Source organism: Cajanus cajan, chromosome 6, assembly GCF_000230855.2.
Source record: "Cajanus cajan strain Asha chromosome 6, NIPB_CcT2T_4, whole genome shotgun sequence".
Classification (NCBI taxonomy): domain Eukaryota; kingdom Viridiplantae; phylum Streptophyta; class Magnoliopsida; order Fabales; family Fabaceae; genus Cajanus; species Cajanus cajan.
The window spans coordinates 35,968,342-35,981,864 of record NC_138522.1 but is presented as its reverse complement, the minus strand read 5'-3'; the positions used below and the strand labels follow the sequence as shown (position 1 = coordinate 35,981,864).

The following is a 13,523-nucleotide window of genomic DNA, read 5'->3' as shown; positions in this document are numbered from 1 at the left end:
TAATTAATAATTTATTTAAAATGTTAAAATTTAATTTATAAAAATAATATTTTAAAAGAGAAGGGTTATAATAATATCAATGTAACTTTTATTAAATGTGAATTTTATAAATTCAACCGTTAGATTAAAAGTTTTCTACTCTTAGCTCATATATACAAAATTTTATAGTAATTTAAGATGAGTTGATACTTCATTCTTGTAAAATAAAATTGACGTAATATATACATTTCAAAATATACTAAAATATGAACACTTTGATTACCTTCAAGTTGTGTTCAATTTTAACAAAATTTGATATAAACATATAAAGTGATATGATTTTTAAATCTAACGGTTGAATTTACAAAATTCACATTTAATATAACATTATTGAGCGGTGTAATACTTAGTAAAAGTTACACTAGTGTTATTTCAGCCCTTATCATTTTAAAATATATAAATTATTATTTAAACTTTTAAATTTATAATAATTAATTTAAATTGTATCATAATATTAATTTTAAATAGAAATAAGTAGATTGTTAATTATACAAGTAAGTATATTTATAAATAAATATTAATTAAATATAATAATATTATTATTATTATTGGTAATATAATTATTATATATATTTTTATATTTTTATAGCGGTCTGAACATACCAAAATGAGAGGGATCCAAAAATAGTATAAGTATGAGATTGTACTTAAATGAATTAACTTGTACTACTTATACTGATAACATGCATTAGCTCTTCTGTAGCCTATCTCATAAGAACTCCACAGTTAAGCGTGCTTGACCTGAAATAGTATAGGGATGGGTGACCTTCTGGGAAGTTTCCCAGAAAATGTGCAATAAGGACAAAACATGTTGAAAAGTGAAGTGTAATGAAATAACATCCTTGAGAGGCCAACTATGAGGGTTATTACATTAATAAATTTATTAAAATTAAATAAAAATTCCTGAAAGTTATCAACTTTCGTGAGTTATCTACGGAATTTTCCGTAGATAACATTATCTACGGAAAATTTCGTAGTTAACATTATCTACGGAAAATTCCGTAGATAATGTTCCGTAGATAACGTTATCTACGAAAAATTCCTTAGATAACGTTATCTACGACCATTTTATCTACAGATTTTTTTCCTAAATAATCCGTAGATAATTGACATTTATCTACAGATTTTTATGTTTATCTACGGATTTTTCCGTAGATAATCTTGATTTTTCTTGTAGTGAAAACATAAGATTAAGGTCACTTTCATTTGGCACTAACTTGTAGATTTTTATGAAATATCAAATATTAGTGTCATTTACATAATTTAAATCACGTTGATTTGTTGGACAAAAAATACATAAACTTGAATGCAATGTACATTTATTTATCATAGTTTAAAAATAACTAAATTAAAAGATAAAATGTAGAATGAGAAATCAAATTTGTTTTGCTCTTTTAATAACATTTCTTATGTATAATGCTTACCAAAATATTGGAAAGTGTTGGTCAAAAATGAAAAAATATTGATGTGGTAAATTTTTTTGCAACATGTTGTGTATACACACTACGTGACTATACTTTATAACTTATTTTAAGTCAAAATTTATATAAATATTGGGTGTTCCCATCCCATCAAATCATCCTTACTTTCTCTTCCTTTAAAGTTGTAAAAAAATAAAAATACATGATAAATCATGTAAGATAAAATTTAGCAGTAACAAAACTAATAGAAAGTAAGACATTGAATAGGGACCAAAAATTGAAAATTACTTTTAAGAAAATAAAATAAAACTTAGAATATATATATATATATATATATATATATATATATATATATATATATATATATATGAGGAGGGGTTCGTTTACTCGAGGAGTAAGTCTACCTAGATTTACTCCGTTCAATAAGTTATGTTCTACATCAAATTTTAACGATCCAACCATTGAATTTAAAGTTCTTAATGCATAGATCAAATCTACAAATTTTTTTAAAATTTGAAAATCATTTGATATTTCATTTCATTAATTCAAATCAATGTATAAAATGATTTTATGATTATCCGTTAATTTGAATTAATGAAATGAAGTATCAAATAATTTTAAATTTTTTAAAAAAAATTTGCAGATTTGATCTATATATTAAAAACTTTAAATTCAACGGTTAGATTATTGAAATTTGATGTAAAACATGAATTATTGAATGGAGTAAGTATAGGTAGACTTACCCTTGCAGTAAACGGATCTCTTCTCTCTCTCTCTCTCTCGCTCTCTCTCTCTCTATATATATATATAAGAAGGATTCAAACGACACCGGTGTAACTTTTACTAAGTGTTACACTGCTCAATAACTTTATATTAAATGTGAATTTTGAAAATCCAACCGTTAGATTGAATGTTTATATCTCTTAGATTATATATATCAAATTTTATATTAATCTAAGATGATTTGATACTTCATTCTCATAAAACAAAATTGACGTAATATATATTTCAAAATATATTAAAATATGAACATTTTGATTACCTTCAAGTTGTTGTTCAATTTTAACAAAATTTGACATATATGATCTAAGAGATATGAACTTTCAATCTAACGGTTGAATTTTCAAAATTCACATTTAATATAAAGTTATTAAGCAGTGTAACACTTAGTAAGTTACACCGGTGTCGTTTGAACCCTCCTTATATATATATATATATATATATATATATACACATGTAAAAGCAAACTTCACATTGCATATCAAACATAAGTTTTAAAAATGTAAATACTTTTAGAAGAACAAAATAATATTGAAAATAAAACTAAAATTCATAATATAAAACACACAAATTATAGCGATCTAGGTCACAAATGGATGTAACTCTACTTATGAGTCAAAACTTATCTAAATAATGGTGTTTATAGCAGAATGAAACCAAAATGAAAGAAAATCATCATATAAACAATCTGTACAATAATCTTCTCAAAATATTGCGAACCAAAATGAAAGAATAAACCTAAAAATGAGGAACAAAAGAAAACGAAGTGGAACGATAAAAATAATAATAATAATAAATAAAAAAAAGATAAACCAAAAGAAAAAGAAAAGTAAACATAAAAACAATAAAAATAAACTTTGATTTGACTTTTTAATTTATTCAGAGACTGAACACGAAGACAATATTTTCTCATAGCCTCTAAGAAATAACACCTATTACCATTGCTTATGCAAGTGAGGGAACCATGTTAAAGAAAAATTTGACGATGAAAATGAAAAAAAAAAAAAAAAGGTTTTTATTTTTATAAGAAAAAATAAGAAAACTAAGAGAATGAGTTATTAGACACCAATACATTCTTTTATTATAAGTAATAGAATACATTATATTATTATAAGTAAATAGATGGTTAAGTTCCTCCATAAAAAAAATTCTAAAAGGAATCAATTTATTATACGTTAGAAATCACTGTTTTTTTACCATTTCACAGTGTACAACATGTGTTAAACCCAATTATTTGTTTGATAAGTCTAATTCATTTGATAATGTCTCAGATCCTGTATATAATAAATTAATTCTCCAAGGTGGGGATATGTCGTAATAATACCAATTGAGTACATGTTAATTAGCTGGGCATAAGCTAGGAGTTGGATGGCCAAACAAATATTTAAATAATTTACATGTTGAGATTATTAAATAATTTTTTGAAGTCTAAGTTGACTTCGACCTATTTTTATACACACACGAGTACATTGTATTTTATTACTATTATTTTTCAATTTTGCTTTCGTTTTGCGGTTTACTTTGGAAACATGATAAGTTCTAGTGATTCACAATCTGTTCAATTCAAAACAACAATTCGTCCATTCCATCTCTTTCACAAAATGTCCTTTCTCTTTAATTTTTTATAGATTGAACGATAGGGAAGATCAAGGTGCACGAAGAACATTTAATAAGAAGACAAATTTCATATTTTCATAGATATGCAAGTAAAACACAGAAGTATTGTGTAAAATTGACGTTTCAACCGCACCATTATGCATCTCATAATGTAGTTATCGTGGGATATTGTGACGATAAACGGAAACAATCGGTGACAAAGCAAAGATTATTAAGTGTTTTCAAAAGTCTAAGCTGACTACAACCTGTTTATTACACACGCGTTATATGTTTTCTTTTCTTTCTTTTTTATGTATAATTCTTGTCTAATACTTTCTCTTAACCTTATTATAAAACTTAAATAACTATTTTTATCAAAATTAAAAAAAGTTAATATTTTTTTGTGATGAATAAATGTCTTAAACTTATACTTTATTTTTAAAAAATTATCCCTAAACATTTTATATGTGATTTCAAAGTTTTTGCATTCCAAGAATAAAAATAGGAGACTACTTGTATTTTAAGAAGCATATACTAAATGAATTTCACATATTTATTGAATTCAAAAATTTCTTTATTAAGAATATTCTTGTAAAGTAAAAAAAAAAATTAATGTTTGAGACATAATGGATTAAGTTTTACAAAAAGAACAAAACTAATTTAAAATTTTGAGTCCTATAATAAGGAATGAAGAGAGTATATTTACTCTAGAAACTTGATAAATTCTAGTGATTTACATACAAGTTAGCTTCTCTATCAATATAATTTGTTGGAGATCTCATACGGACTAGTGAGATGATTATAATAGTATATATAAGTAGGGAATAACTCTCATCATATAAATTTGGTTTTATAAGTTAAGTCTTAATTCATATGCTTAAGATGATATAAAAAAACTATCATAAAGAGTGTTGTTAAATTTATCAAATCATCCATCATTGGATTGATATTGAACTATCCACAAACATTTAGTCTATGGAGTAAAGAACGATACTAAAAGGAAGAGTTGGATAATGTAAGTCTCAAGGAACGATACTAAAAAAACTCAATTATTTAATTTTCAAAAACAGTGAAGTATTAATGTAAGTCTCAAGGAATGTAAATGAAGCAAAAGACAAAGAACACAAGATGTTTTTGTACTAGTTCGTCTCAATTACCATAACTATGTATCTATAATTCTTGATCAACTCGATCAAGTTTCACTATCTTTAATTTACAAATAAACTAAAAAAATTTCATAATTCACTTCTGACTCAACTTAAGTATTATTTGACTTGTCTTTTTAAGTAGACTATCTAAGTATTCTTCGAACAAAAAATTCTCTTTAGACTTCAAAACCAAGTATTAAACAACAAAGTCTCTTCAAGTTTCAAGTTAAAACACATAATTGAAATTGGATAAGGATAACAATTATTTCATCTTTTTCACAAGACAAGATACAACTTTTAAGTACAAATATTTTCACAAAAAGAAAGAATGAATGAAACAATTGAAGTTGTTCTTTCTTCTTTTCGAGTTCTCCAAGCTTTTTTATATATGTGCATATATGATGATGATCGTTGTGAAAACTTTGAGTTTCGCTCGCACACTTGTTTCATCTTTCTTTCCATTTTCTCTTTGTATAATAAGATATCTATTAGTGCATTAAATCAAACTTTCTAACAAAAATCAAATCCTCGTTCCTTTATGAAATTAGAAGAAAATAAACTTTTATTTCTTCAATAACATAGAAACATATGATATGATGATTATATATAATAAGAAAATATATAATCCATTCCTCTTAGACAAACAAAATTTTGTGCTTGATAGACTTGTCAAAAGGCATATCATCACATAAAATTATCTTATATTATCATTTTATTTATAAAATTTTATAAACAATTTTTTATATTAAAAATATTTAAATTTGTTAGCATTAAAACATTAATTTAGGAAGGATTTAAGATGGCTCCTCCCAGCGAGGGTGAAAGAGACATTAATTTCCACATTCTATCTCCATAAAAAGACCCCTTGCTTAGTGCTTATACCTTCTATCACCCAAGACTGTGGAGTTATCTTTGTATAGAGCCTATCGAATCCGTTATTATCCAAACTCGTTCCTTGTGGGCCTGTTGGCAATAGGCCCATACTAGGATACACGTTACCACGGGTGGGTGTTTACTGTGTACTGTGTACTGTGTAGTGTGTAGTGTTTAATCTTCATCATTATCAAACACTAAAGCTAAACAAAACAAAACCCTCTCTGAACCCTATCTCTCTCTCTCTCACACATGGCTCTCTCCAAACCCACCTTCTTGACGCACCTCCGCGCCCTCGCCAACACCCGCCGCCGCCCTCCCTCTGCGATCTCTCTCCGCCTCCTCTCCTTCTCCTCCCCGGAGGAAGCCGCCGCCGAGCGCCGCCGCCGCAAGCGCCAGCTCCGCATGGAGCCCCCCCTCTCCGCTCTGAACCGCACCCAAAGCACCCCCAAACCCCAATCCCAATCCCAAACCCCCTACTACCTAAACCCTAACAACCCCAAGCTCCCGGAACACGTCTCCGCCCTCTCCGGCAACCGCCTCAACCTCCACAACCGCATCCTCGCCCTCATCCGCGCCAACGACCTCGACGAGGCCGCGCTCTACACGCGCCACTCCATCTACTCCAACTGCCGCCCCACCATCTTCACCATCAATGCCGTCCTCGCCGCCCTCCTCCGCCACTCCCGCTACTCCGACCTCCTCTCCCTCCACCGCTTCATCACGCAGGCCGGCGTCGTCCCCAACATCATCACCCACAACCTCCTTTTCCAAACCTACCTCGATTGCCGCAAACCCGACACCGCCTTGGAACACTACAAGCAGTTCCTCAACGACGCCCCCATGAACCCCTCCCCCACCACCTACCGAATCCTCATCAAGGGTTTGGTCGATAACAGCAAACTCCAACGCGCCATGGAGATTAAAACCGAAATGGATTCCAAAGGGTTCGCCCCTGACCCTCTTGTTTACCATTACCTGATGTTGGGCCATGCTAGGGTTTCTGATGGTGATGGTGTTCTGCACCTCTACGAGGAGTTGAGAGAGAGGTTGGGTGGGGTTGTGGAAGATGGGGTTGTTTTTGGGTGCTTGATGAAGGGCTATTTTATTAAGGGGATGGAGAAGGAGGCTATGGAGTGTTATGAGGAGGCTTTGGGGAAGAAGAAGATGAGTGCTGTAGGGTATAATTCTGTGCTTGATGCGCTCTCCCGGAATGGGAGGTTTGATGAGGCTTTGAAGGTTTTTGATAGGATGATGAATGAGCATGAGCCTCCTAGAAGGTTGAGTGTTAATTTGGGAAGCTTTAATGTGATTGTGGATGGGTATTGTGATCAAGGGAGGTTTCAGGAGGCGATGGAGGTTTTTAGGAAGATGGGGGAGTATCGGTGTAGCCCCGATACGTTGTCGTTTAATAACTTGATTGAGAGGTTGTGTGATAATGGGATGGTTGTGGAGGCGGAGGAGGTTTATGGGGAGATGGAGGGGAAGGGGGTGAGTCCTGATGAGTTTACTTATGGGTTGTTGATGGATGCTTGTTTTGGGAAGGATAGGGCTGATGATGCTGCTGGGTATTTTAGGAAGATGGTGGAATCTGGGTTGAGGCCTAACTTGGCTGTTTACAATAGGTTGGTTGATGGGTTGGTTAAGGTTGGGAAGGTTGATGAGGCCAAGTCTTTCTTTGAGCTCATGGTGAAGAAGCTTAAGATGGATGTTGCTAGCTATCAGTTCATGATGAAGGTGCTGAGTGATGCGGGGAGGTTGGATGAGATGCTTCAAATTGTTGATACGTTGTTGGATGACAATGGGGTTGATTTTGATGAGGAGTTCCAGGAGTTTGTTAAGGGGGAGTTGAGGAAAGAAGGGAGAGAGGAGGAATTGGCCAAACTCATGGAGGAGAAAGAAAGGCTGAAAGCTGAGGCTAAGGCTAAGGAGGCCGAGGCAGCCGAAGCTGCCAAAAGAAGTGCAAGAGCTGCAGTAGCTTCTTTGCTTCCATCCAAGTTGTTTGGGAACAAGGAAACGGATTCGGAATCTAAACCAGAGGGTGAAATTCAAGCTCTCAATGAAGGTAGCACTGATGCTACTACTTCTGAGGCAGAGTTGGCAGAGAAAACAACTGAAACTGAGGGTGATAGAGAAAACATCTGAGGTACCAGCATGAGTTGGAACTTCTTGGTGCTTTAGGTGAGAGGTATGATAGATAACTTGATGGTGCTTGGATGAGGAGGTATGATGTCTTTGTCAATTTGCCAAAATGGATTTGAATCATCAACTATGTTACCAACATTTTGATTCATTCTACTTGTAATTAAATTTGTTGGAAAGGATTTTGCAATTTATGGTTTTCCCATTTTACAGTACCGCGTTATTGGGGTGTTGGTCTAAACCTTCTCGAAACCCCCTGTAGTGGAGCAACAAGATGTTGGAACTGTGATTATGGCATGTTTTATTTCTAAAATGGAATACTGTTTCTCTGGGAATTATGATGGATTTTCTTAAATTGAAAGTGAAGCAATATTGACATTGGGGTAGACGACTGGTTAGAAGAAAGATGAAGCAACTTATTTTATTTTGTGCACTGGGGTGAGTTGTGAACAACATTATAGTGCGTATAAAGCATACTTCTTTTCACTGTTCTGCTACCAATGATCTCCTTCGCCTTCATGCAGCGTGCGCTCAAACATTCAATTTTCCAAACATTTTTAAGTTTCGATCAAATTGCCAAGCTGCTGAAGCAAATCTTACAATTCAGTGTGGGTTTCGAAGGAATTGGTTTTAGAGATTATTTTAATAATCCATCACAGATATAATTGATAATCGTTATAATTTTTTTATTATATGGATTTTGGAGAATAAAATTGTTTAGATAAATATGTTGTCGGAGAAGTGCTTTTATGGTATCTTGTTTTCATTATCAAAAATAGCTAGCTTTTATGATAAAATTATCAAGAAGCATGTATGAAGAGTTTAGTAATAGTTAATTAACTAATTTTGTATTTACGTTGATCAATTGATGGGGATAAAATAGAAAAATAAAAATATGCGAAATAAATGTTATTTTGTATTCATAGCCTCAAAAATTCAAGTGAATGCATAATTACAATAAAATAAATTGCAGCTTTATGGGATACAACAATATGCAATTTAATTTTGATGGGAATTGAGAATTGTTAGATTTAAACCCGAGAAAGAACCCACCCATCTGGAAAGTGTATTCCAAAAAAGGGTGTAGAATAACTGTCATACTCATGGGCACGGTGTATGATTAGAATGTGTAATAATAGCTGTTGAGGAGAAAGTTAGTAGTTATATATCATTGGTAATATTTGATCTAATTTATTGAGTTTTTAAGTTTAAGAAGAAATTGGATTAAACAAATCATTTTATGAGTTAATAAAATACTATATTTGTCGAAGAGAATTTTAAAAAGAAACTTCAATAAAAATAATTTTAAGATTTATTTTACTTCTATTTCTTTTTATTTCGAATTTGAACATAAGATCAAATACCCAAAGAAATTCAAACTTAAATTTAAAAGTAATATTAAGAGTTTTAACTTCTATATTTTTTTCTATTATTTCATGTTTCAACATTCTAGATCATATAACCAAAAGAAATTTTAACTTTGAAGGTGACTTTTAAATTTTAAAAAGTTTATATAACTTTTAAACAATGTATAGCTTTTAGCTTCTAAGAGCATTTCATTTATAAAATTCTACTACTGTATTCGAACTTTTTGAAAACTAGAATTGAATGCTTGTACAGTTTATTTGATTTGACTCTGCTTGTTACTTTCACGCGGTTTGAACAGTTTCTTAGTCTAAAACGGGTACTATATTAGGCATTTAAAACCATTATAAATGCCAAAACCCTTTGAATGTATCTGCATTCTCAAAAACTTTAACTAAAAATCTTTAATTATGGCAACTGGCAACCAACTTAACTCTTGATGTTTAGAGCAAGAAACACGAATTCCAATTTCCACTATCGAATTACAATCAAGCAAATTTGAAAGAAAAAAAAAATCTTGTTTATTACACAGCTTATGAATCTGAAAATTTAAGAGCCACCTTAGTGCCTTAATCTATTACAACAAGCACAAAGTTGGTATAAATACAGCCCAAAAGAGTGTCTCAAACACACAAAATGATAAAAATGCCCTTCAAATAACATGTTAACTACAGAGATTTGGCATGCACACTCCAGCATCCGGATTCTGTTGTTCCTTCCATATTCTTCCTGTAACTCTGAGTTTAAGCTCCTTTTTATCCCCACCAGAGAAAAATAGGGCCATATTTCTTTGAATAATGAGCCCATCATGGCTATCCCTAACCTTACGGTGGCTATCCCGAACACTTCGCGGTGTACCCTCCCAAATGAGTTTCCTGCCATTGGCTCCAACCTCTAGACTATAGCTATAATTCCGAGCCTCATTCTCATCACCCATAAAACGAAGAAATGCCATGTATACAGGTGCCATGCCAAGCTGGAAAGCTTCAAAATGAAGGCAGAAATATTGGCCAAAACAATGAAACACCTATCAAAGAAAATGAGTCCGCAAACAAAAGAATCAGAGGCAATGAGGAGTATAAACTGAGATAAGATTACACGTGGCAGCTAGACGGTGTATTAAAATAAACATGCTGTCCTTAGCCATCACTCTACAATAAGAGGAAAAAATTGTTTAACTAAACAGAGCCTGTTTGAATGCAAGTTTATAATAATTTTTAAGAATTTTTCTATCCAAACAGACTCACAAATATGGTTGAGCCATGTAAAACAGCAAAATAAGGGAGTGACAAAATAATTGTCATGAGCATTTATAGCATTTTATCATAGCCTCAGTTCCCTTATCTCTTCCCTCAACAGCCTACCTATAGAAGTTTGATGAGCAAATATGTGGTGGTAGTGAACATTGGAAAATGTATCCATAAACGATTTTTTGAACAGAAAATATATGACAAAGGGAGACAATCTCCTCCCCCACCCTCTTCCAGGATTTCAAAATTGAATGAAAAAATGTGATACACTTACTGTGAGCATCCAGGTTGCATTCTCCACTTCACGCGGATTTGATTTCACATAACGGTGGTTGAATGTGCATCCTGTGTGCATGTCTACTTTATGATCGTCCCTCAAATGAGCAACAAGGTAAGGAATATCCCCAACAACAGAACAGTCCGATCCAGCATAAGGACAACTATATGGTCTAAAATTACAAACTGTCTCATGCTTAAGCTTGCTGTAGTATGGGAAGATTTCTGGACATCCAAGAGAGTAGTACTTGCAAGGCAACTCAAGTGATTCAGCCACCTTCTCCAGTGCCAGACACCTGATATCTCCAAGCTCTTGTCTACAAGTGGGACATCGGTTGTGCACCCTTGTTTTACACGTGGAACAAAGTGTATGGCCGTTGTGACACTGCAAAGAAACTAATTGTTACATTTTCTCTCCCATTTTAGCATTTATACAATACCCTTTATGCAACTTAAATCATGACAATATCAACTTTTGCACAACTTGAATGAAGAAATTAACCCAAGAGTTGCAGAATAAAAAATTGGCTAAAGTTTTAAAGATTGGAAGAAATTTTGGGCTATAGCTCTCTCCATATTGACTATTGAGCACTGAAAGTACCAAACATTTGAAGAATTAACCTCATTAAATCTACTTTTAACTAATTCAAGTTCCCAGAGAAGTTGTACCCAGCAAATAAAACTCTGTCGTTAACTTTGGTCAAAAGAGACCATAGGGTGTTGTCATTAAATCCAAGTAACTCCCAAGTGAAAAATAAATTTTAAAAGGGGGTGATAGAGCTGCATTTGTTTAATTTCAAAGATCACTTCAGCTTAACTTAGGTTGTAGCCGAAGAAAGGTGCCTTAGGCAAACAATAGGTAGATTTTAAATCCGTAGTTTTCACTTGCATATCTATCTATTTTGGGATGGGCTTGCTTTTCTAGCCTGTGTTTCAGCTTTTATAGGTCTTTTGAGTTGGAGATTCCTTGAGTCGACCGTTTGCTCTCGTTGTTCTTCCTACTTTTTTTTTAGTTACATTCTTCATACCCTAGGAGATTTCTCATAAGATTTATGTGCATTGAGTTTCACATTCAGGTATGTATAAATACAAAAAGACACATTGAATTAACCACTTTCAACAACATTATCAACAAATTTCAACCAAGACAATGCATTTGAATACATTGACAATTAACATCCTGCAACTCTGAAACATATCTAACCTGAAGCATTTTTCACACAATACAAGTATTCCCTTTGTTTCCTATTATTAGCAAAAAAACAATGATTTTATGCATATTATGAAAGTTACTTATCCGCATTAAATTTTACTACTTCCACAATATTCTTTCAAAATTGTCTTTGTTATAAATACCAAAAGTAGTGCAACCGAGAAATCATACATTAAAAAAAGATATTTTAGAGATAAAAGTAGTTAAAATTTCCTTATATTTAAGAACAATTTTTTTTTATATTATTATAATAGAGAATAGAGGGAGTAAACAAAGACTTCATACAATTTTGGGTCCAGCTATCATGAGAAACAAATAATCATGCTGTATACATCAGAACTTCTAGTTAACTAACTCATAAAAAGCCAAATCCGTGGCTCATTACTCATAAGCAAAATACGTACACTATTCTAAAATCAACTTCCCTCAAATGAAATATGTCTAGAATCGGAAACACTGGTAACCACTAAAAGCAGAAAAGGAAGTTTTAAACAGCACCATAAAACCCTTCTCCATGGCCAAATACATACAACCAAGAAGAAATTAAAATTTGACAACCATCTACGTGACACCTTATTACCATGAATTGCAAGTATTGTCATATAATTGCACAATCATCAATTCCAGTCCAAAACCAAATCTAAGTTACCCTTATCCCCTACCCCCTAGAAAAAACTCAAACTCAGTCAAACCAAATCCACTCAACCCCTTCTAAGAGCCATCAAATTCAAATTCATCAAAAGATGCCAAAGATAAAAATGAAAATTTGGTGAAAGAACAAACCTGATGAATTGGAGGGTACATTGAATTAGTACACACAGGACATTCCAGCAACTCATGGACGCTGGTTGCCGGAGCCATGGCATTGGGGCCCACAGAATTGTTGTTATTAGTGCCTCCATTGCGAGGCTTGGTGGAAGAAAACTCAGAATGGTGAAGATTGGGGTGGATCTCATCCTCATCCATGCCATCAGAGGATGACACACACTCAACGCTGTCCAAGTCCATCTACTCACCAAAAACCCTTCCCACCAGTGAAGGTAAAATGAAGAAAGCAGAAACACCCAGTAATCAAAATCCGAAATTTCACCGAATTAATCACCTGGGTATTCCCCTTTCTCAATCCTCTTCTCTCTTCAATTCCCTGTGTTCTTCGGAAAAAGAACAAGAGAAAGAAGATGGAGATGGACGTGGATCGGTAAATGGATGAATGGGAGGAATCCTATAAAACCAAACACCGTTCTGGTGAAGAACAGGTTCTTTTCTTCGTTGTCTCTCTCTTTCTCTCTCTACCGAGGCTTAGGTTGTGTCGTGCTGTGAAGAAGAGAGAGAAAGGAAAAGGGAACCGTTAATTTCACAAATTAGATTGTTGATGGGTCAATCCAACGGTAACTAAATTTCTTTTACTAAAATAACAATT

The 13,523-nt window shown here is 32.9% G+C and overlaps 2 protein-coding genes across 2 annotated transcripts; one reads left to right on the top strand and one right to left on the bottom strand.

Annotated features, from left to right (window-relative positions):
- Positions 1-5,884: 5,884 nt before the first annotated feature.
- On the top strand, positions 5,885-8,496 carry EMB1796 (Pentatricopeptide repeat (PPR) superfamily protein). The gene is made up of 2 exons (XM_020378855.3): positions 5,885-8,081; positions 8,213-8,496. The coding sequence occupies exon 1, from the start codon at positions 6,110-6,112 to the stop codon at positions 8,000-8,002; it is 1,893 nt and encodes a 630-aa protein (XP_020234444.1). The 5' UTR covers positions 5,885-6,109; the 3' UTR covers positions 8,003-8,081; positions 8,213-8,496.
- Positions 8,497-9,806: 1,310 nt separating this feature from the next.
- On the bottom strand, positions 9,807-13,459 carry LOC109814431 (E3 ubiquitin-protein ligase SINAT5). The gene is made up of 3 exons (XM_020378856.2): positions 12,887-13,459; positions 10,889-11,275; positions 9,807-10,391 (listed from the first exon to the last, which is right to left on the bottom strand). Exons 1-3 carry the CDS (start codon positions 13,109-13,111, stop codon positions 10,029-10,031), a joined length of 975 nt encoding a protein of 324 aa, XP_020234445.1. The 5' UTR covers positions 13,112-13,459; the 3' UTR covers positions 9,807-10,028.
- Between the last annotated feature and the right edge of the window lie 64 nt (positions 13,460-13,523).